Below are 22,591 nucleotides of genomic sequence, written 5' to 3' on the forward strand. Positions count from 1 at the left end.
CTATTGTTTCGTACCTGAAATACCACAACTACTACTATTTATATTGTTTTGGATTGGGAAAATTATATAACTGTGATCAGATAATCGATCCTATCTGAGTCTTAATCAGAGCAACATGATCTTGGAATAATTAATATATGATTAATTATATAAATATATGTAGTTCCAATAAAGTATTAATATTGAAAGTAAATATGTTTATCAGTTATAATTATATTTATAATAATTCACTGATATATCTCATATTATAGTGATATCATCATATGAAATATAATTATTATTGTGCATAATAAACCTGTATATTAAGTAATAAAGAAATTGGTAGACATCTTTGACTGAAATAGCTGAGGTCTTATATTATTTTCTTCAGACCTATTTTTAATTACAGCAGTAGTTAATACTCATTTACAATAGTAATAATTATTATTCTGATTACTTAATTGTTTATATATATTATACTTACTAATAAAATGATAGCAACTAAGCTATTTCAATATAGATATATTTTTATATATAATAAACCCAACAGTTAAATATCTGAATCACTATATAATTCAAGTTATATAATTTTCTTAATTTAAAATAATATAAATAGTAGTAGTAGTTCAGTATAAAAATCTTATTTGATTTTAATGTAATCAATTTTTTTTAATAAAAAATTCTACAAAAGCTCTTATAAATCTTCATACTTCATCTCAAATCTTTTTTCAAACCAACTTTATTCATAACTTTAATAACTCTAACATCCTCTATTAATCAGAAAAAAATCGAATAAAAGTCATAAAATTGTAGGGTTTAAAAATACTTACAATCTATTAAAAACATGTGACTGCCTTCTTGGCTCAGTTGGCAGAGCGTCTGCCTAGTAAGCAGAAGGTCGCCAGTTCAATTCTGGCAGAAGGCATTACTTTTATTTTTTGCGTCGTGTCTAAATTTTTGCCGGCCAATCAGGATGTCGATTACATAGAATTCTCTTTTGAGAATGACGACCAAAATAATTCTTTTTTGTTTTCAAAAGAATTAGAAAAGGTATAAAGGAAAACAATATTTCATTCAATAAAAGTTATTTATTTTTATATCCTCTTTTTATTCTTTTATTCTTGTTTACAATTCCCAATATGTGTGGCTAATTTCGACTGCGTTATAGCAATAGAAGAATAATTTAGATCGAATATAACAAACTTGTGGTATGCAAATTACAGTAGAATGAAGAGCAGATTCTACAATCAAACACTGATTCCTTATTGCTAATGAACCTGACAAGCTAGCAATCTTGAAAACTTTTACACTACAGTACCCTTATATTTACAAAATATACTATTGTGATCTTAAAAGTATTAATACAAATCACATTTATATTAATTCCAGTAATAGAATATGTTATTAACAATACTTGCTGGTAATGATATTGAGTTTACGTTTTTTTGTTTTATTCATTTTGATATATGTATGTATATTTATATATACATGTATTATGAGAAATATAAAGGTTTATTTTTTGAAACAGAATTCTAAAATAAAAGTAAAAAAATAAATGAATTCAGAAATATAGTAAAACACATTTGTAAGTCGCCCAATTGGAGAATACAAGGAGCATTTTTAAAAGTTCCTAACCGTTATTCATGGATTTTTTCTTTAAAAAAAATAAACTGCACAGAAAAGCATTCTTAGATTATTAAGGATCATAATTAACATATTCATACTATCTTTTATATATAATACATACTCACCTTTTTGTTTAAATATAAAAACTCTTTTCAAACTTTTATCCCAAAAATACGTTTTATTTTTTCTAATTGTGCGACTTTTATAGTGTGTTTTACAGTAGACCAGCGAGAAAGAAAAATGTGGTCTTATTGATTTGCGAACACGCGGAAAGCTATTTTTTTTAAAAAAGGTATATATACATATATAGAGAAGTGCAGGCAAAATATACATTTTTCCCTTTTATCTTTATACAATTAAGGTGACAATTATAGCGTGTTCAATTGGCTGTAAGAGCATCCACGGCGGTTTATCTAAATCTGAAGTCGCATCTTTTTTATTGCTCTAAAGTTTTAGTGAAGCGCCAAATTTAGATATCCACTAAATAAATGTCAAAAATTTCTCGTTCAAACATTTATCTAGACAAACCGCTGTGGATGCTCTAACGTAAACATGTTGTCTCTTTGAGTCGTATAGACATATAGATAAAACGTCTGAATAAATATCTACTTTGTCTGAAAAATTTCTTTTTGTCTAAATTTTATTCTCGTTTCGTCCACAAAAGGTAAGCATATTGTCTAAAATTACATTTTGATTCGTCTCAATGTCAAGTAAAAACACTGTATTCTTACATGCTTGTGGTGCAAATAATATATTCTTTGGATTTCACATATATTGGTTTGTTATAGTACAAAAAGCAATATACAAGAGCAACAAAACAAATGTAAAGCACAGGTGGTATAGTCGGTTGTTGGATTTTATTTGGGCTTTGCAGATCAACCTTTGTTTTGCTTTTTCGTTTTTTTGCCAAATATTGAAGTATTAATACACCGGATATTGATCGTACAAAGATAATATATCGACCAACACAAACACAAACATTGAGTGAATTAATATAAGAAATGTCAATATCCATTATACAGTGTAACATTGCTTAGGTTTTTTTTTACGCCTTTTGATTGACAAAAATAATACAATGAAATGAATTTTTACTTGAGATTGAGACTATTTTCGAAAATAATTGGTCAAATAACAGCTAGTCCTGTAAACCAAAATAGAAATGATATAAATAATTTGGTATCAATGTTTCATAAGCCCACTAGGAACAAAGAAGAACTGTTTTAATACGACTATATTGCGAACAATAAAAAAGTGTCTTTGTGTATATCAAGATGTACAGAGAAGGCATGAAGAAATGATAAGCATATTAGTGAATGACGTTAGAAAATATAATAAGATATAGAAAGAAGTATAAGATAAAAAGAGATTGTCGCCTTTGTAGTAGAATCAGCCTCACAGATGTATCAGTTGATTTAATAAGCATCCTAGCTTACCAAAGTTGTGTGATAGCACGGAAAAGAAACACCAATGCTTCAATATGTATACCAAATTGCGGAACAGGCTTTACATAACCGTCATCGACCACTTTTGTTCTCTCTAGACAGAGAGCCTATTCTCTAAAGCTTATATTATCTCGAACACAGTCTTATTTCCAGAAGTTAAGATTTTTACAAGTAAAAATATTCTACAAAATAATCCTTTTTTGTCTCAATCTCAAGTAAAAACACTATATATATTGGAGTTTAGTCGCTCCATTTCTCTTATGTTTATACGCATGTGTCGTACTTGACTCTTCTTGTTTTATTCTCTTATTTTCACCAAAAACGAGAGTTAGTGCTCAGTATGGTGCAGTGATGATTGGTTGCTATTGTTCTTACAAGCCTTAACCCAAAACAAATGTGGTCACAATCATTTTTACCTTTATGTATGTATACGCATACAGTGCTTCGGGTTTGAAAATACAAAAATCGCGAGGTGTAAATAAGAAACATCTTGAAGTACAATATTTCTTCTTGTTGGCCAGTAAAACTATAGTTGAATAGTAAAATTTATGAATGACCAGTAAAACGTTTTGGTCATTAATAGAAAAAAAGGTAATTTACTGTCATCACTCTGTTTTATCAAAATGAAAATATCGAGAGACCAAGCAATTTGTATGTTTTTCTATGTCGAATTCACTGAAGAGAATGTCATGAAATACAAAAAAGCAGTCGAAGATTACGGCGTTGTAGAGATTTGCTATAACACATATCCAAGGCAACAAGTCTTAGTGGCAAAAAGGAAGATTCGCGAATGCCCTCATTTATATTGTTTACATCCAGTTAATATTCCCATTCCTTAATTTTGTTATGGAACTACTTTCGATTCTTACTTTATCGCCTGAATATATTGTATATTTTACGCCAAAAAAGAAAAACGACAACAATAATAGAAACAAAGGTAAGTAGTTTACTTTGAGACTGTTTATAGCTTGTCTTTATTATGCTATAAAAAGTACTACTGTTTATAAAAGTACAATTTGCTATTGCTATTATGCTTTTGATTTCCGGAAGAAAATGGTCTTTATCATATTTAGATACTAGAAATAGACTACTGCTTAACTAATACCTTGTTGCCTTTATGAAATATTAACGTATGTCGTCCTCTCTAAGTCTTAGCTATAGTCTACTCTTTATCTAGAGTCAGAACATATGTATATGGCCTTCTTAATAAAATTTAGTTTAATAGTTACAGCTAGTAGTATTCTAGGTCTACTCACTGAGTTGATATAAATACGAGCGTAGCTCAATTTAATAAACGATCAGACCTCATTTTTCATAGGAGCAGCCTTAGTCAACAATTTTGGCAATCCCCCACTTTTCGACTATATCAATAATTGACTGTATGGCTATAACATAGCTAGATTACCACATGTATAATGAACGTCTTTAAAACAATCCGATCGTATTTTTTATTTTTATTTAATAACATTACAAAGTCTCCTAACTGTTTTTATTAAAATCATGTATTGTATTATTCCATTATTTTGATCGTTAGATTGGCTTTTTTCTAAAATCAAATTTTTCAAGTAGTTGTTATCTGACAACCGAAGTCGATAGTCCAGAAGAAGAATTTTGTTATCAGAAATAAAAGTTTCAATAGCTAGTTTCTTTATACCAGGGCACTCTTCCAACAAATCTTTTATGAGATGGGAACGTGAATAAATCCCAGCAAAGTCGATCGAAGATACTCTGACATATCTATCGTGAATCAAATAGAAAGTCAGCGATGGGGTTTTCAGTCTATATGCTGTAGTATTGCTTTACCTGGAGTATTTCTAGTTACATGTTTGAGTTTTTTTCATAATTTCGTCAATCTTTTAAGTCCCTTTCGTTAAACGGCGAAGATGTAAGACTAGATACTGAAACATAAACTTTATCAACAAGGGAGCGGTCAAGCAGATCGTCAACCATTTTTTGTAAGAGTTTCGACCTTGTTTCTAAATCCACGTCAGATGGGGACTTGCGGACATAGCTAGCTGAGGATTCCGTGTTTTTTTTTCTCTTTCAAATTTAAGATGGATGCTTTGTATCTTACCAAATACATGCATATTTATTCCAACAAATTGTCTATAGAGACTTGGTTATGTATTTCGCTTATACTATTGCTTAGGCTTACCATAACAAGTATCACCTAATATATAAAGCTGTCCTTCTCTACTATTTGAATTTCTGGCTCGCTTTGCTTTTAAAGATGATACGCTGTAGGTCGAGCACCACTTTTCAAAAGCCCATACAGATCGCTGATTGAAGGGAGATGTATATAGTTGGACGGTTTCAAATATTTCCTTTGTTGTCGCCAATTTAGTTTTATAGGCCTTGGAATTATCAGGATCTTTATAGCAAAAACATTTAAAAATAAGACGGATGGTATTTTTTTTTGTAGGGAGCTTTGTGCCCAAGATGGTTGGTGAGCGTCTATTGCTGAAAAGCCAAAGAGGATGTCAAGGCTTTTGTCGTATATTTTCTAAAGTGAGAGATGTCGAGAGCCCAAGAAAGCATATTCGGTGGCCATGTCTTTACAAACAGATAGTACTGATCTGAAGACTTCTTGGCTTTACCAGGAAGGCAAGTGACCTAAAGTCAAACAGGAAACATTGGGAAGACAGATGAGAAACCATGTTAGAGTGCAGCGAGAATGAGAAGAGAGGACGTAGATGATGGCTGAGAGGGTGAGTGGGGGACATATAAAGGTTGTCACATATTGACCAACTCTTTAAACTATCTTACCCAACCAAAGTGAGATATGTGCGAAAGAGCCGTGAAGACGGATAGTTAAAAATTGTGGTCTTTATGTTCAATTGGCGGAAGATATTTTTCAGCTTCACTGAACAGTCCCGGGCTAGTGTTATTGTATAAAGAAAGTTAAGCCGATTGATGCTACAGGCACTGTAAATGGTACTTTGATGAAATAAATAAAATCTCACTGACTTACCCTTTTTTTTTTATTATTATCATTGATGGCCAAAACATTTTATTTATCATTCATAAATTTTACTATTCAACTATAGTTTTACTGACCAACAAAAAAAATTATTGGACTTCAAGATTTTTTTATTTACACCTCTTGATTTTTGTATTTTTAAACGCAAAGCACTGTATTCGAATACTTGATACTGGATATATACTTGTTTTCTATTGAACTATAGTAAACTAATAAACACATGTATCTATATCGCCTTTTTGTTTTGTTTTGTTTTGTTTAACCCAAAAAGTGAACACAGCAGAAATGTAGCAATAATGAACAGACGGCAAAGTCGGCGAATGCGCTAAATGAATGTCATTTGTGTTTTTGTGTGATGGATTTAAAATAAAATACAATATATATATATGTGTGTGAATATGTTATACACATTAAGATATATAATCCCTTTATCCAATAAGAGCTTTTGATAGCTCATTTTGTTTAAATAATGTTTTTAACTTACCGTTCAGGAGAAATAGACTTGAAACTGGTGGCGTTTTGAGCGTTGGTTTGGATACGCAGATTGACTAATAAAGAGTAGTTAATACCAAATATGATGCAATAGAAAGAAAACGTGTTTTTAAAATTATTTTTAAAATTAGTGCATGTAGATATATTTATATTGATACTACTGTAATAACATCTTGCCTGCAAAGACAAAACTTCCAACAGTCGAGATGAAGCCGGCAAGAAAGGCGTTATAAGGGAATGTGCCTGCGAGAAGCATGTAGATGAACTGCAGGATTCCAGAGATAAGAATGTAGACCAGATAGACGTCAATGAACTTTAGGCTGGTTGGAGTGTCTTTGTTGTAGACTGTGATGAACTTGTTTGCGGCTGACTTGATGTTCTCCATAGTTGGCGGTCCTTGTCGTAGTCGTATCGTAGTCGTTAGTCGTGGCAAAGCGAGAATTAAAGCTGGCGAACTAAATAACGACAAAGCGCGCGCGAGAGAGAGAGAAAATCCAAAAAAGGGACGGCTGAGTGTATTGTGACCATTATTGCCTTTTTTGATACCGAGGTGTCCCTTTCAACAAAAAAAAAAAAAAAAACTCCCCCTCTCCCACCCCCTCTCTTCCCCTCCCCCCTTTTCTTTCTTTCCTTCCTTTTGCTCCTTTACCCCCTCCCCTCCCCTCCCTATGCAAGACACTCTCTTTCCTTCTCTTTCTTTCTCTTGAATTTTGCTATTATCTTCTATTTATATTATATTCTATTCTATTATATATTATATTTTATATATACATCTATATATTCTATCAAGTTCACTTCGCATTTCTTCAACCTTGTAAGCACCGAATTTTTCCTTTACTCATCTCATTACAAACTATGGAAAAAAGAAGCAAGAGAATTGAACAGAAAGAATGGATAAGTCAAGAGAAAAAGCGATAGAATAATTATAGAGTATGTGCGCTTATAGAAAGATAGAAAGATTGTATGTAGTATGTAGTATGTAGTATGTATTGAATGTGTGAATGTGTGAATGTGTGTGTGTGTAGTTTGTGTGTGTTTTGTATCATCTATTTATACATACAAATTTTACATATATAAAATATAAATATAGATCGGATTCCCGATTCTTATTGTATCAGCGAATACGAAACCCCACTCTATTCACAACCCTACAACGTTATTTTCTTTTCTCTTCTTCTTTTCTTTTTCTCTCTCTTTCTCTCTTCCCTTTTTAATTTCTTTCGATGAACAGCCACAAAGACTTGAATACCTGGACAAAAAAGAAGTCCACAAGAGAAGAAAGTATTCACATGATCAAGAAACCCACAGCTCCACATGTAAAGAGCAACGAAGGTGCAGGTGTCGTACCTGATTTTATTCAAAAGCTCTTTCGGTAAAACAAAATATTAAAATCTATATATTTCTTGACTACCCCCTTCTTATTTTAATGTCTATATTCATAAAGCATGCTCGAAAACAAATCATTCAACGATACCTTTTGCTGGGGTCCTGACGGAACAACATTTCTGGTGAAAGACATCAATGATTTCTCAAGAACAATTTTACCAAAGCACTTTAAACACTGCAACTTTGCTAGCTTTGTTCGACAGTTGAACAAGTATGACTTTCACAAAGTACGAAACCCAGAAGACGGCCATCGGATGTATGCTGATCAGGTGAGAAACACTAAAACCAGAGCCAGAGCCAGAGCCAGAGCCAGAATTCGAGCTAGAGCTAGAGTTAGACCTAGACTAGAACTAAAGGGAATAAAGCCAGAAAATAATAATAATACAAACATTATATATATATATATACATACATATATATTACAAAGCATAATATCATATACACGTGTATGTATATGCGTGTGTGTAGGATGTCACTATATTCTAATATTAATATTTATCAAAATCAAAATAACATTAATAAACTCCTTTTTCTTTACCTTTCTGTTCTTGCTGTTCTTGCTGTTCTTGCTGTTCTTGCTGTTCTTAATTGTAGGTATGGGTACACCCTAAATTCAGACGGGACCGTAAGGACCTTTTGGAAGAAATCAGACGAAAATCTCCAGGGAAGCCTAAAAAGGATAAGCCTGTTTTGACAGGCGACGCAGATGTACAGCCACTTGCTACCACAAGTACTGACCAAGAACCATCTCACCAATCGTCCATCGATAGCCTCTTGGAGCTCACCAGACACCTGCAGGCCCAGGTCGATGGACTGAGAAAGTCCCAGACAGACATGGAGCTTCAGATGCAGAAGATGAACCGTGCCGATCAACAGATTGCAGATGAACTTGTCCAGTTTAACAAAAGCATGGCTGCTAAAGACAATCTTTTACAACAGTTTGTAAAAATCGACACTGAAAACAATCAGGCACAATCGACTCAAAGGCAGACCCAGAGCCAAAACCATCATACATCTACTATAATCAACATGAGTTCAGTAGAAAACAACAATCAACAAATCTACGACACCTCCACCACCTCGACACCAACACCGACGACGAACTATCAGGACAATACTATAAGTCCAAAGTTGGACCAATCCAAGAAGCGAAAGGATTGTGGAGGAGCGTGTGAAACCAATGAAGATATCTGGTTACAGCAACAGCAACAGCAACAGCAACAGCAACAAGGCCAAAACTCAATTCCATCAAGCGAAACAACTGCACAATTTAGAGAGATCCAGGCGATCCCATTTGTTCATCTAGCCAAACAAAGTTTTGATGGCTCGTGTGGAATGGCTCACAATCCAGAAACAATGGCCATTCATTTAGACCAAAAGATGCCCGAAAGAGTGGCTCTTTTGACAGTAGGCCGGCTTGCAGCGACACCAAACACAGCTACGTCCAACCCAAAGGAAATAGCGCTAAACGATTGTGGAGAAAAGGGACAACGGCAAATAATGGACGCAACAACAGCAGCAACAAAAGTATCTATGCCAGTTTCAATGACAAATCCCCGGTTAATGAACTCTGGTAGTAGTGCAACCGGAAAGGTCGCCCTTCCTGGTTGGGCTGTGTCTCCTAGAATTCTTCTCGTTGACGATGACTCGGTTTATCGTGATATTAGTCGTAAGCTCTTGAATACTATTGGCTGTACAATTGACCTGGCACAGGATGGATTGGAAGCCCTTCGTAAAATGGGACTCGAGAAGTATGATTTGATTCTAATGGTAAGTTTGTGTGCCTGTGCGTGTGTGTACAGAGGAAAAAAATACTTCCCTGCTTTGCCCTACCTCTTCCTCTTTTTCCTTTAACATTTATTACGCAGAATAACCAAAAAAAAAGACTTACTTTATTGACCTGACCTGACTATGACATGATCTTTCTGCACAAATTACTATTTGTTGTTTGTAATTTCCCTTTTTTATATATATTTGAAAAAAATATTTAGGATATTGTTATGCCTAATCTTGACGGCATTTCTGCAACTCGAAACATTCGACAGTACGACGCCCTGACGCCCATCATTTCCATGACCTCAAACTTTAGTGACAGTGACATTATGCAGTACATCGGCAGCGGCATGACAGACATCCTGCCAAAGCCATTTTCAAAAAGCACGCTTTACAATATTCTTGAGAAGTACTGTGCTCATCTGCGGGCAATCCAACGAGTTCAGGGTAGTGTAGACCCAAGTATTGTCCACCGTAGCTTGGGAAACTTGGGACTCCTCCCACCTTCGGGCGCAACAATAGAGACTGCTGAACTTCCAATCTACTCAAACAAGGCAGATACGACGTTTTCCATGACCTCTTTTCCTTTATCTTCATCATCCTCATCATCTTCACTCACTCCATTCCCAGCTGCCATGATGGCCACAAGTCTTCCAGCACATTTTATTAACCCATATTCATCATCTTCATCATCCTCGTCTCCTTCTACTTCTTCTACGTTGTCGTCGTCGTCTTCAAATGTCGGCATTATTAGCGCTGTAGCTACGTCAATTGCTGGTTCTTCAGTCTCAACCACATCAGCATCCTCTACTTCTGCTCCTGCTGCAGTTTCTGGCAGTCGTGCTGGCGGATCAAACGTGACGACTGACATGTTCTGGTCAGTAGCCCAACCATACCAAAACATCTCTTCAACCTCGACTGGTGCTCGTACACTGGTCGTAGCTCCCGAAAATGATGGCAAGATTGTTTGGATTATGCCTCCCCAGATAATCGATGAATCATACAAAGATACCGAGAGTTGCAAAAGGCGCAAGATGGAAGAATCTTAAATCACAAAAAAAACCTTTTCTTTAGAGTACCAAATATATATCCAAAATATTTATATTATAAAACAACAACAACAGCAACAACAACAACAGAAACCTTCATATACATATTACCATTATTATTATTATCATTATTATTATCGTTATTTCCATCATCGTCTTTTTCTTTCTTTTTTTTGTGCGTGTATTTTCTTGTTCTTGTTCTTGTTCTTCTTTATGCCAAAGACGCACACACGCATTTATGTATATATGTATATATACATATACTTGCTTTAGAAACACTATCATTGGAACTAAAACTAAGATCAGAACTAGCGTTTGTACTACACAATACGCTTCTTTATTCCCTTTTCTCTTTCTCTCTCTTTTGTATATAAAGCCTGCTGTTTGTCTTTTGATTCATTACCCTCTTCACTCCACTCCACTCTAACTTGTCATTATTCTTATGCTTATTTATAATAATAAAAAGAATTGTTATCCCAAAGAAACAAATTTATTTGTGAAGAAAAGGTAATGTATTTTTTTGTGAATTACTGGCTCCTGGCATAATTAAAGCAATTTCTACAAGGTTACAATAATAATCATAATAATAAAAGAGAACAAAACTTTCACTGGTCATTTGACAATATATATGTATGTATCATGTATCATGTATCATGTATCATGTATCATGTATCATGTATCATGTATCATGTAGCATGTTTTATTCATATTCAACACTAAATCATAGTGGATACAAAACAAGGTTTTTTTTATATATATACTTTTGTTATTTTCTTGTTATTCTATAGAGTAACCCTCACTGCAACACCCTACATTTTTATAAATACATATGTATACTTGTACTGAATGATTTAATAGTCAAGCAGTCAAGCAGTCAAGCAGTACAGATAAATATAACTCAGTCCTGTAGAAAACAGGATGTGCATTAAAAGAAGTGACATTGTGTATATATATGCAGAGCATATGATTATGAAACTGGTCTAAATAAATACACAAATAAAAGAAACAGGATTCGAATATTTGACTGTGTGGTGCACAGAGGAGCATTCAGTACTTTTAATGTGTACAAATATACTCTTGAACAAGACCAATAAATAAGTACCTTCTTCTTCTCAATATATATATATATATAAAGTAAGGATTAACACAACAAAATTCTTTATCCCACTCTCCCCCACTGTATTTGTCTAGTAAAATACTCGCCAATTTTCTTGGACATAATTCACTTTACAAATATCTATTTGCTTCTTGTTTTTCATAATTGTACAGTATAAACAGCGCTACAGTAAGAATCATTTTTTGTTTTTTTTGTTTTTGTTTTTGTTTTGTACACAAACTGCCGTATGAATTGTTAAGTCTTCTTCCCCTCCCCCTCTTTCTATATATACATTATACATGCACATGTCAGTAAAATCATTGAAGCAATTAAAGAGAGCTGTCCCACGTAGAGTGGTGAGAAACATGAATAACGTAGAGAGTAAATGATTCAATACGTGCAAATGCACATGCACATGCATATACTCAAAATATAGTGATTAATAATCATGTTTTCCTAATTACTGTTATTCAAAAGATCTTTTGCATTGACTTGGATAATGAGATGAATGAGACAATGAGCCCGTCTGCTGATGGAGGAAAAGTGCAATGTTTAATGCACAGTAGGTAAAAAGTCAACACACAATACAATCTACAAATAAAGTTTGTCTTTTGTTGTATTTTTTGATTTGCTAAAAAACTAAAGTGTGGCAGTACACGCTTACAGACAGCACTCTTTTTAATAAAACGTTTTATGCACATGGCTCTTTTACTGCCATCAAAAGACAAATTCTCTATAATCACTATGAAAGATAAAGCAGAAATGGTAAAAACAATATATATGTATATATGTATATATGTATATATGTATATATGTATATACATACTTATATATTGATATTATAGAATATGTTCTTTGAAGACGACCAGCTTCTGATTTCTGAAGCAATTGAACGCTTGGAGGCCACTCATTATTACGACAAGTTTGGTAAGTGAAAAAGACAAGAGGGTTGTTTATTAACCTTACAAGTATAATTCTTAGACACTGAATCATTGTTTAATCTAATCGAAAGAAATGTTGACTTGTCGGACAAATCGCTATTCACACAAGTAATTGTTTTATACGGAAGAAGCGAAACAATCCCATCACTTGTGGAAGAAGACACCTACAACCGAGTTCGCTGCTCACCTAATCTCACAATGGATTTTGTATATATTCATCAATCCCCCAAACATATTCCTCGATGCCAGGTAAGAAAGTTAAATATACTTTGATCATTTAATAAGTTTTTAATATGTGTATATCCAAAACTAAACCCAAAAAATAACTTTTATACAAAAAGCAAGTATTTAATTTCTGGTGTTCTCTGGACAGTACAAAAGTAAAGGGATGGTACTATGAATTTGGACATCTTGGAAAGAGTTCCTTTACTAGGGCAATGGTTCAGCTAATCGCTCATCCTCTTCAACGTGGAGATCAAATGAAAATGAAGATGCCTATTGTCTCTTTTTATGGTGACCATTCTTCTGTGTTTGATATTATAGAATAGTACAAATACTTGTCATTAAACCAGCCAGATAGAGGCACTATCCTGAATTTCGCAACCACAATTATATCTTGCTTTTTCAAATCTATTGATATTTTTATATATGTATAAATGCAACAATTAATAAATGCATGTACACATATACAATCTACCCAGGTTATACCAAATCTGTCACTTTTTTATTTGAAAGTTCAATACAAGCACATTACTCATTGGCCAGAGGAATTGAAAAGATGTGTCAAAAATCTTTACAAAAAATCTTCACTCTAAATACACATACACATACACATGCACAGGCGCACAAACCTCAAATCAAATATATGTCTTTAATGAGATATAGTTGTTTGACAGCTGCTAAACCTCTACATACATATATATATATATATATATATATATATATATTACTTGCTGAATAAGCACATCATTTTCCCACCTTTACTTTACTATAACATCTCTTGTCTCAATACTACTTCTTTAAAAGGTACACATAATTTTAGAGATAGATGTAGACTCCAATTCTAATTCTGCACCTACCACTCAGATGTTTTTAAAGAGATCAAATATACTCTTTACTGCTTTAACATAATAATGTTTAACCAACCTGGTTCTTCAAGTCCAATCGCTTCTCACTATGATTTCTAGACTGTCGACTACCATCAAAAATATGAGCAAACCCGAATTCCACATAAAAAAAAACCTCAATTAAATTATAACTGATCCGAATGACATTTTAATAAACAGAAAGGAAGCGCAATTTTAAAGGAATTCATACGAATTGAGTTCGATTGAGAAGAAGAATATCATAACAAGGAAAAATGTTGCAGCAAAAATGGAGATTCATATAGTTGTAACAATACAAAAGTCGTGAAATATTGTAATCAACTTCTTTATTGAGATTATAATATTTTTAAGGGAATAACACACATATTCGACCTTCTTTGAAGCCAAACTAACGCACCTCCCCACACCTTACTTATGGGCTGAAGATTGATGTATTTTAACTAGTTCACGTATGCAAACACATGCCGACTCGAATGGCCAGCAAACGAGTTTGTGGCAGTGTTCACAAAGAGGTACTGTATCTGCCCAGTATATGCATTGATAAATCTGTCGTCACTTGTTCGGAAAAGGGCCTGGATGTATGATCCGCGCTTGGCCATACCATCACCACCTTTGTACACCTGTCCCAGAAGATGAATCGATTTCATTTTCTGAATCCTATTATTGACCATCTTTTGATCTGGTCCAGGCTGGCGATAATGGCAGAGGGCCTGGTCATCATACGTCTCCCAGTAGTACGCCAACAAGTTCAGATACTCGGATTCCTTCATACTGGTTTCCCTTTCCAGCTCCAATGGAAAAGTAGACGGCGGTAGAGGCTCATTACCTTTGGTGATATCAAAGTTTCCGTTTGCAGATGCGATGAAATCATCAAGTACAAAAGGAGAGGAAGCAGATGAAGCAGATGAACCAATTAGTTCGACGAGACGACCAGCATGAGATGGGCGGATACAAGAAATGATGGCACGAGCAAGGTCACTCTTATACGCATCTTCCGGGTATCTTCTCATGTAAGTGGCCTCAAAGCCATCCCTCCGATTAGTAGCATAGTTCTTGAGGACGCCATTGAACCTCTCAAAGCTAAACAACCAATAGCCATACACTGGCCCAAAACTGACGATTGTCTCCTTTAGACGCAAATGGAGATGCATATTTGGCGAAAGGAGATCCGGATCGTACAGAATCTCACATTCCACACAGAAGGCCTCCAGAGAGCAATGGGCCTCATCCAGATCTTCCATGGAGATACTCGGACTTGATAGAAGACATCATGCGTTGACAAAGCAGATCCAGTTCTGAAGGTAAATGTCCAGAAGATGGCCTCGCAGAAGAATGGGAGAGTACATCAGGCACCAGGATTTCCACTCGTCAGCCTTCATGAAAGGGAAACCCTTGCCAATCTTTTTTCTCAAAAGGGTATAGTCAGGGGGTATAATCATCTTGTCAGCATCTGCCTGCATATCTGACAAGTCAGCATCAGTCAACGCTCCTTCTGACCTCCATCTCTCCATCATGCGTTTCGCTGTTCCCAGGAAGAGGTTATGCATCGGATCGATGATTGTGCACTCGACTGCATTAAAGTACTCGAGATTGTGAAGTTCCGACCAGCGGACTCCATTCTCTCTTTCCAACCTCGTACGCTGGGCATCGCTACTTGCATTTCTCCACGTTGTGGCATCTTGCCTATTGGCTTCTTCGGTGCGATGGACCCACTTGGAAAAGACAAAGCCAGAGTAGTCTACACCATGACCTTTTTCAAGGCGAGGAAAATGGTGGTCGCATTTATGGCAGGCATTTATACTGGCATGGGATGTAAACCCACAGGTCTTGAGAGCAGCAGGGATGTCACAGGCTACCAAAAGCAAGGCAGCACGAACAAGAGCACCTTGGGGACACTGGGCTGTTGGGATCATCACACCCACATACAACTGTTTGAGCTCCTCGACGAGGGGACGGGGGTAGTGATTGATCTCACTCGTCTTGGCTTCCTTTGGTCCTGGCATGAGCCCAACGAGGACAACGTTCTCCTTCTTATACCGCTCGGACCTTGGCAAATTGTTAACCGAAAGGTTAATGGCCCCGCATGAGTAGGTGACTCCATCGAAAGGCTGGAACCAATCGATGTTCAACGTGAGCATAAGAGAACGCTCATGGGCCATGAATTGATTGTTGTCATGATCCTTCAATTCGCCCCACTTGGCACCGTTGTAGATGTCAAACATCATATCAGGGACTTGATGTCTGTATCTCCATACGTTAATGGCTGCCTCAAATCCAGGGCGACAAAAGAAGATTCTGAATGCACTGGTGAAAGAGTTGTATAAATATGCTCTCTTGGGTCTAGAAGAGTTCGAAGGTGCCGACAAGAAAAGCTGGTTTCTGCATGTAGCCCCCGAAAGCTTTTGGGAGTTGCAGCACTAAGGAACGCCTTAGGACTCAAGGTATGTCTGGTGACATTCACTGCATATGAAAATATACTGAACACCTTTGATCATGATATTCAGTCCAGTCATATTACTGAGACCACTGGAGCTCAAGGGAAGGTGAAAGGACTGTCCAAAATGTCTCAAAACCTCATTGAGAAACTTTAAAAGAACGGTACGACCGGAATTTAAAAAGCATATATTTGGATCTGAAGGTAGCAAAAGAAGCCATGAAGGCATGAGTGGGATCTGTTTGCATGATAGATGAAGAGTACTATTTTTTTTTGGTAATGACCATGTTAATGTTTGTGAAGCTGTCAAATAATTTTATTTCTTTTTATTTGTACTAACCTACGACGCTTTGAGTTCATTTTAAGAACTATATGAATTCGGTGGGCTTGGGTCATTGTCATTGTCAGTCATTGTCATTACTTTTTTTCTTTTAATTAAAGAAATGAATAATTGAAGAGAGATTAGTGATATATATATATATTATTGCTGGCCTAAGCAATTAAAATATTATAAGCATACAATGGAATATAACTATATATATGCATAATAGAGACGATATGCTTTACTTACAAGATGTATTTTCTTGAACATATATGCATATATGATTGGACACTATTGTGGACCATATACTAGTAGGAAAGAGACGGAATAAAAAAAAGGGTATACTATGTTTGACTTTTTGTAGTATTGAAAAGAAAGAAGAATGGATTGTGATAAATTTGGATTTATCACCAAAATATGCATTTTAGTTTTTGTCCAATAAAACCAACCAAATATTTATAATAGTAAACCTTCCGCAAAAAAAAAGACAATAGCATTATAATGCATTGAATTTGCATAATGTATTTTGTCTTGTGGTTCGTATTCTATACTCAAAAAGTCACAACCTTGAAAGTCAAGGTTTCTTAATTTTTCAGTTTTATCCATTCTATGATTAAACACACACTCTTACATTAAACTAGGCACTTTTTTTAAGAATACATTTGTATATTTGCAAAAAAAAGACATATTGTTCTAGTCCTTCAGGTAGCCAACATCAGTACTTCGCAACTCTTTCTCTTTCCACCCTGGTATGTCCAACGCATAAATCTACATTTCCGTTCTAAACTGTCCGATCCCACAAAATTGTGTACACCACACAATTTCGATCTGAAAGTCTTGATTTCTCTGCTTCTTAGCTAATTATTGTCATAGTCACCCAAAAATTTCTCAGCCATTGCAACATTTCTTTCTGAAACTCATATTTTGTTAACATCATTTGTGTGAATATATGAAAAATAATAAGTGTAGACTATACATTTGACTTTGTTAGAGGTTAAAAACCCAAATAACTTCTTCGTCTACCGTGTGCCTGTGATACATAATTAGTAGAGGAAACGACAACTTTGCAGGAGAAACGATATTTTCATGTACATAGATAATCTCAAGGAAAGTTATGGGATATAGTAGACAAAAGTATAGATCAATCAACTTCAGAATCACTGCGCATCATAGCGTCAAGAAATTGAACACCCAAGATTCTTTGAGGAAGACAAGGACGAGTCACGAAGGCTTGAAAAAAGAGAGAGAGAAATTATCTTTAGGTTGAGATAGTTTGTAAAGAATGCTCGGTGAGCTAGTGAGAGAATAAGGTAAAAATTGAGAAAGAACATCCAAAGTCGTTTCGATCTTGTAGGCATGTCAGATTCAAAGGTGACGACAAGAGGACGAATATATAGGAAGACTATGTGGAGCAAGATAAACAAACCCAGAGGAATATCCATACAAGTCCCCAAACTTGTTACAGTGTTTGAATAAAAATCTGGTACATCAAAGGCAAAAACACGAGGCGATACGTTTGTTATCGTGTAAGTTCAATCACTTTAGATCTTGAAATTATAGAAGATAAAAAGCTGGTACAGTGAAATATACAATTGAAGAAATATATACAGCAAAGCCGTTACTGTTAACAGCGGCTTTGTTGAACAGAGCGAGGTGAATCCAGTTTAGGTTCAGAGTATAATGTTTTTATTTTCTTCTTCACGCTTGACCCAGCCACACCCAATATTAATACCATTACCAGTGCTCTAAAAATATACTAAGACAAGCCAGTCTTAATAAGTTGATCACAACTTTAGTGGATTTGGGGCTGTCAAGTAACTTAGCTGCTACTCAACACGCAAGAAAATAGCTTGACGGCATGCTTAATGTGCCAAGTAATTATTTTGGCTTTCTTAATAGTAGAGTTGGTTGTATATATTGATACTTAACAGAAATTCTATTCTAATTATCATACGCTCTTTATAAAGACCATCCCCGTCGGTCCACCCTTATTCTTGCGGGTTACAGTATGAACATATAAACACACATGAATCCTGTCGCCTGTACAGCTAAATAGGGCCTTGATCACTTTAAAGTGTTCAGCCACTGTTACGTTTGAGTTATAAACTTCTTTATGTACAGTAGCTCGCAGAGATAAATGGCCTGTTATATGGCATCCCAGCAAAAGTTGCCATAATACTAATTGGTAAAGTAAGCTTCTTCATTGCTTTCTCTCTCTGTTTTTCCTATCATTGCTTCTCTGGTCCTTCATATTTTTTTTCTTGTAGCTTATATTGGGGACTAATAATATCACAGGCTCACTTGGTCAAAGACATTCAGTAACTTAATGAACTTACTTACAATATTGTATAGGTGTATTTGTGTGTGTATATGGTAGCATAATCAGAGGGAGAAAAAGCATCTTTTTCAATTTTATCGACTACTTACAGCTTATAAAAGTCTATAGTTATACGCCCACATTTTTTATATATGTCAAGTATTTGCCATCTGTATACTCTCATATAGTCTTCAAATGTTTATCTTTTTCAAATGCTTGTGTTAGACTATATCGATTAGCTTTGATCTTTCTCAACGGAAAACGATCTTGTAGAAAGCTATACATCAAAATTAAATAGCTGCTTGAATCGTGTCTCTTTATGAAACTATTTACTACACTTTTCTCTCTCTCTTTTTCTCTTTGCTTCATGACACCACATAGAAAAATTATTCCTATTACTATCAGCATTAGTACTAGACATAAACTCTTGGATTTTATATTCCAAATGGTATAATATATATATCATATTGACTGGTGGGAAGCTCTTTGTAAAGTACAAAAAGGTCTTCCTGCTGCTATGGTAACCCATCGATCGATTGACTTGATTATGCATGAAAATCTCGCAGCAATCATATGAAATATTCCTTTTTTGGGATAGTGCCATCTATTTTTTTGATTGATTGATTGATTGATAGAGAGAGAGAGAGAGAAAGAAAAAAGAGATAAGTATTCCTCTTTTTTTTTGGTTTCCGTTTTTTCTCCTTTTCCTTCTTTAATGCGGCTGTCGATTAGGAATTTTTAGCTCGGAATGTAGCTCTAAAACCGATGACCACAGAACAGTGACGACAGCCGGTACTTTGCCCTGAACTGGTGCCAACAGGGTTGGGCCAAAGATGGGACGCCATTGCTGTAATTGCAAGGGCCAAGATGTGTTACATGCGCAACCGTGCGGTGTAGTCCTTGGTATTAGCGTTGCAGCCGTGCCGCTTGTAAAAGCGAAATGAGTTCAGTCTGAGATAATACTCTGCTGTCCGCCTCCCTCGCTGTCAAGCCAGGTTTTCGTCCTGGGGGAGATTGAGCCACCTTGTGTGGGGACTAAGAGCTTGACAACCTTTGTATCCTTTTGTTTATAACTATAGAAAAGTAAAGTAGATAGAAATAGTAGTAATAAATAAATATGTTAATAAATAAAATCTTCTTTCAAATAAAAAAGTATTTAAAACCATGTCTCCAAAAAACGTCTGTCTTTTATTGTGCATTTAAGTTGAAAAAAATAATGAGTAATGAATAAGTTTGACACGGTAATTACAAGAAGTCAAATGTAGAAAGAACTTGAATATAAGTACCGCCTAAAAACACCCGTTCTTTGAATATTTGTGCTATTACACAAAGTAGACTGATTTTAGAACTGAATGGCTCTCTTTTAATCTCACCATTCAAAATACAATTACGCGTAATACTTGTCTAATCCGATTCACATTAAAAGACTTTATGGGAAGATTGAAAACAAAAAACTCAATCTACGTACATTAGTAACTCTACTGATGATAATACGAGGGAGTATTGCATGCTGTTGTATGTGAATTTACAAGATTAACGCGCTTTTAATGTAGTCGACGTTGTTCCTGAAGCATTCAAGGAGATGGCTGTTTCAAAAATTGAAACGACTTGAGCAAACTCAATTCTTTTCTAAGAAAAATAATGCTATGTACTAACTAATCAACAAGTAAAAACAAAAACCTAATCACCGTGTAGTAGATGACCTATAGACAAGAATAGCAGTAATATTGAATTGTTATAATTGATCACATTCACGATTAACAATATCTAATACAGCCTACTCTAGCCTACTGCTAAAGTATTGAATGGCAAATACTCATCAAGGTTGATAACCTTAATTACTGCAGCACAGAGGTATATAATTTTTCTTGTCAGTCAAAAAAAAATCTAGTAGATTTTTTTGCTTGTATGTGGCAGGACTCTGGTTTGTTGGTGGGATTCTTGTTCAAAAGAATTAAAAGATGTCAAAACTTGTTTTTTGGTTTTCCTTTTTTCCCAGTTTTTTTTTGTTGGACTTTATGTTTTTGTGAAGTATAAAATATTAAATTGCTAGATATCTAGACCTGGAATGGGTGTTGATCAAGATTTTTTGGCGTGTAAGCAGTAAAGCAGAAAATTATCTCTGGTGATAGCATTGGTAGCAACAAAAAGGAGCTTAATAAAATACGAAATCCCAGTGGGTTTTCCACAAAGCGAAAAGAACCTGGCCAATTATGGAAGCGGGTTGTAGAGTAGGAGCAAAGGAAGGTGGGAAGGTAAGATTGCACAACAGATTGTAGGTATCAGAAATTTGAGAGAAAAATCCAAAATACGTATGCCAAAACGTCTGCCAGAGGGGAAGCTCGAGGGAGTATACAAAAAGAAATGGGGTTTTAAAAAAGAAAGGTCTTAATTTTTAAAGAAAGTCCAAGTAAGAGGTGGGAATACAGTAGGAATACGACATAGAAATCTTATCAACAATAAATCTTGCGATTAAGTAACCGTAAGTAGATATTGCAATATGCACATAGAATGACAAAAGTGTAGAAGGATCAACTTCAGAGCCACTGTGCATAATCGGGTCACCAAGTTGAACAGTCAAGCTTCTCTGAGGTAGACAAGGACGAGTCATGAAGGCCTGAAAGAGAAGGGAGTAGTCATCTATAGGTCGAAATATTTTGCAAAGAATGCGTGGTGAACGAGGGAAGAAATAAGATAAGTGTCTAGAAAGAATACCCAAGTTCGGGTCAATTTTATAGATATCCCGAATCTGAGGGTGACGCAAAGATGAATGAAAAGCAAGGGAAGCCATATGAAATAAAAGAGGCAGAACTCAGAGGAATACCCGTACATGTCACTATATTTACCAATGTGTAGTCAAAATTATGAGGCTGGAGCTCACATGCGGCAAAGAGATTAAGTAAGGGCCTTTATATAAACTAAATCGACTATTTCAGAACCCAGAAAAGAAAAGAAAATGGAGAAGATGATAGGTACCAGGTAGACAATGAAGAAGAAAACGTATCGGCCAAAATATCACCAGACCAGAAGGAGAGGTAGAAGAGTAAAACAGAAGTTGAAGGCAAGGAGCTGAAGAGCACTTTTCTGGAATTTTCGATCCAGAGCCCTCAATACGCCCATTTTAACTGGGATAAAGCTTCGGTGTTGAAGAAAACGGGTCATAAGATATTCAACATTTGCAAAAAAAATATACCGGAAACAGATACAGCACGAAAAACCTGCCACATTTTTGAGATAAAAGAGTTTAGGACGACAGAATGATTGCGGATAGACAAGGCACTAAAGAGGAGGATGTGTAAGGCATGCTCTGTCTTGGCTAGTATTTGTGAGCAGAAAGAGTTGCATTGGGTGAGAAAAGAAATGGCTGGGAGGTCAAGGTAGCAAAGAGATTCAGAATAGCGACTGTCTTGCTAGCTAACCATCTGCAAGCTGTGAAGGGGTTTCATCCAGCAACTGTGAATGTATCCCAACAGAGAAAAGATTTGGGTCTTGTGAAGATTAATAAGTGAACTTGAAGCAGAGGCGAAGGTGGCGAGGTAGTACTATAATCATGCCATATGCTGGATCTGCGAGAGGAAAACCAAAAGATCATCGGAATAGACGAGTAGCTCCATGGGAAGAGAAGAGAAGATTAGAAGCACAGGTTAT

At 35.3% G+C, this 22,591-nt stretch overlaps 8 protein-coding genes and 1 non-coding gene across 9 annotated transcripts; 3 read left to right on the forward strand and 6 right to left on the reverse strand.

Moving 5' to 3' along the window:
- Nucleotides 1-76: 76 nt before the first annotated feature.
- On the reverse strand, nucleotides 77-2,620 carry PHYBLDRAFT_173724 (hypothetical protein; the record flags this gene model as incomplete). Its single annotated transcript, XM_018437094.1, has 9 exons — nucleotides 77-120; nucleotides 464-485; nucleotides 730-749; nucleotides 909-1,000; nucleotides 1,109-1,288; nucleotides 1,824-1,879; nucleotides 1,960-2,049; nucleotides 2,293-2,361; nucleotides 2,411-2,620. 9 exons carry the CDS (start codon nucleotides 2,618-2,620, stop codon nucleotides 77-79), a joined length of 783 nt encoding a protein of 260 aa, XP_018285846.1.
- Nucleotides 832-904, forward strand: PHYBLDRAFT_t230. Its single transcript has one exon. It is a non-coding gene; the product is annotated as a tRNA-Thr (tRNA).
- A 2,275-nt stretch (nucleotides 2,621-4,895) lies between the features above and the next one.
- Nucleotides 4,896-5,770, reverse strand: PHYBLDRAFT_150896 (hypothetical protein; the record flags this gene model as incomplete). The annotated part of the gene is made up of 3 exons (XM_018432567.1): nucleotides 4,896-5,062; nucleotides 5,203-5,418; nucleotides 5,620-5,770. 3 exons carry the CDS (start codon nucleotides 5,768-5,770, stop codon nucleotides 4,896-4,898), a joined length of 534 nt encoding a protein of 177 aa, XP_018285847.1.
- Nucleotides 5,771-6,089: 319 nt separating this feature from the next.
- Nucleotides 6,090-6,968, reverse strand: PHYBLDRAFT_127847 (hypothetical protein). Its single transcript, XM_018429191.1, has 3 exons — nucleotides 6,697-6,968; nucleotides 6,512-6,575; nucleotides 6,090-6,352 (listed from the first exon to the last, which is right to left on the reverse strand). Exons 1-3 carry the CDS (start codon nucleotides 6,902-6,904, stop codon nucleotides 6,286-6,288), a joined length of 339 nt encoding a protein of 112 aa, XP_018285848.1. The 5' UTR covers nucleotides 6,905-6,968; the 3' UTR covers nucleotides 6,090-6,285.
- Nucleotides 6,969-7,154: 186 nt separating this feature from the next.
- PHYBLDRAFT_79068 (heat shock factor-type transcription factor) lies at nucleotides 7,155-10,882 on the forward strand. Its single transcript, XM_018443420.1, has 5 exons — nucleotides 7,155-7,333; nucleotides 7,751-7,891; nucleotides 7,964-8,174; nucleotides 8,500-9,675; nucleotides 9,897-10,882. Exons 2-5 carry the CDS (start codon nucleotides 7,809-7,811, stop codon nucleotides 10,725-10,727), a joined length of 2,301 nt encoding a protein of 766 aa, XP_018285849.1. The 5' UTR covers nucleotides 7,155-7,333; nucleotides 7,751-7,808; the 3' UTR covers nucleotides 10,728-10,882.
- A 1,685-nt stretch (nucleotides 10,883-12,567) lies between these two features.
- On the forward strand, nucleotides 12,568-13,312 carry PHYBLDRAFT_150899 (hypothetical protein; the record flags this gene model as incomplete). Its single annotated transcript, XM_018432568.1, has 4 exons — nucleotides 12,568-12,588; nucleotides 12,669-12,750; nucleotides 12,805-13,013; nucleotides 13,106-13,312. 4 exons carry the CDS (start codon nucleotides 12,568-12,570, stop codon nucleotides 13,310-13,312), a joined length of 519 nt encoding a protein of 172 aa, XP_018285850.1.
- A 998-nt stretch (nucleotides 13,313-14,310) lies between these two features.
- PHYBLDRAFT_150900 (hypothetical protein) lies at nucleotides 14,311-15,111 on the reverse strand (the record flags this gene model as incomplete). Its single annotated transcript, XM_018432569.1, has 1 exon — nucleotides 14,311-15,111. One exon carries the CDS (start codon nucleotides 15,109-15,111, stop codon nucleotides 14,311-14,313), a length of 801 nt encoding a protein of 266 aa, XP_018285851.1.
- Nucleotides 15,112-15,387: 276 nt separating this feature from the next.
- PHYBLDRAFT_102160 (hypothetical protein) lies at nucleotides 15,388-15,927 on the reverse strand (the record flags this gene model as incomplete). The annotated part of the gene is made up of 1 exon (XM_018427677.1): nucleotides 15,388-15,927. A coding segment is annotated over one exon (540 nt), but the record flags the coding sequence as incomplete, so codon positions are not given.
- A 3,728-nt stretch (nucleotides 15,928-19,655) lies between these two features.
- Nucleotides 19,656-22,535, reverse strand: PHYBLDRAFT_150902 (hypothetical protein; the record flags this gene model as incomplete). The annotated part of the gene is made up of 7 exons (XM_018432570.1): nucleotides 19,656-19,869; nucleotides 21,382-21,560; nucleotides 21,790-21,850; nucleotides 21,920-22,049; nucleotides 22,137-22,259; nucleotides 22,363-22,396; nucleotides 22,455-22,535. 7 exons carry the CDS (start codon nucleotides 22,533-22,535, stop codon nucleotides 19,656-19,658), a joined length of 822 nt encoding a protein of 273 aa, XP_018285853.1.
- Between the last annotated feature and the right edge of the window lie 56 nt (nucleotides 22,536-22,591).

This window comes from Phycomyces blakesleeanus, assembly GCF_001638985.1.
Source record: "Phycomyces blakesleeanus NRRL 1555(-) unplaced genomic scaffold PHYBLscaffold_27, whole genome shotgun sequence".
Classification (NCBI taxonomy): Eukaryota; Fungi; Mucoromycota; class Mucoromycetes; order Mucorales; family Phycomycetaceae; genus Phycomyces; species Phycomyces blakesleeanus.

Coding starts and splice junctions, on each gene's coding strand:
- PHYBLDRAFT_127847 (XM_018429191.1), bottom strand. CDS start 6,904: ATGGAGAACATCAAGTCAGCCGCAAACAAGTTCATCACAGTCTACAAC. Junction 6,576..6,696: donor TGGAAGTTTTGTCTTTGCAG/GCAAGATGTTAT, acceptor ACTCTTTATTAG/TCAATCTGCGTATCCAAACC. Junction 6,353..6,511: donor AAGTCTATTTCTCCTGAACG/GTAAGTTAAAAA, acceptor ACATTCATTTAG/CGCATTCGCCGACTTTGCCG.
- PHYBLDRAFT_79068 (XM_018443420.1), top strand. CDS start 7,809: ATGATCAAGAAACCCACAGCTCCACATGTAAAGAGCAACGAAGGTGCA. Junction 7,892..7,963: donor TTTATTCAAAAGCTCTTTCG/GTAAAACAAAAT, acceptor ATATTCATAAAG/CATGCTCGAAAACAAATCAT. Junction 9,676..9,896: donor AGTATGATTTGATTCTAATG/GTAAGTTTGTGT, acceptor AAAAATATTTAG/GATATTGTTATGCCTAATCT.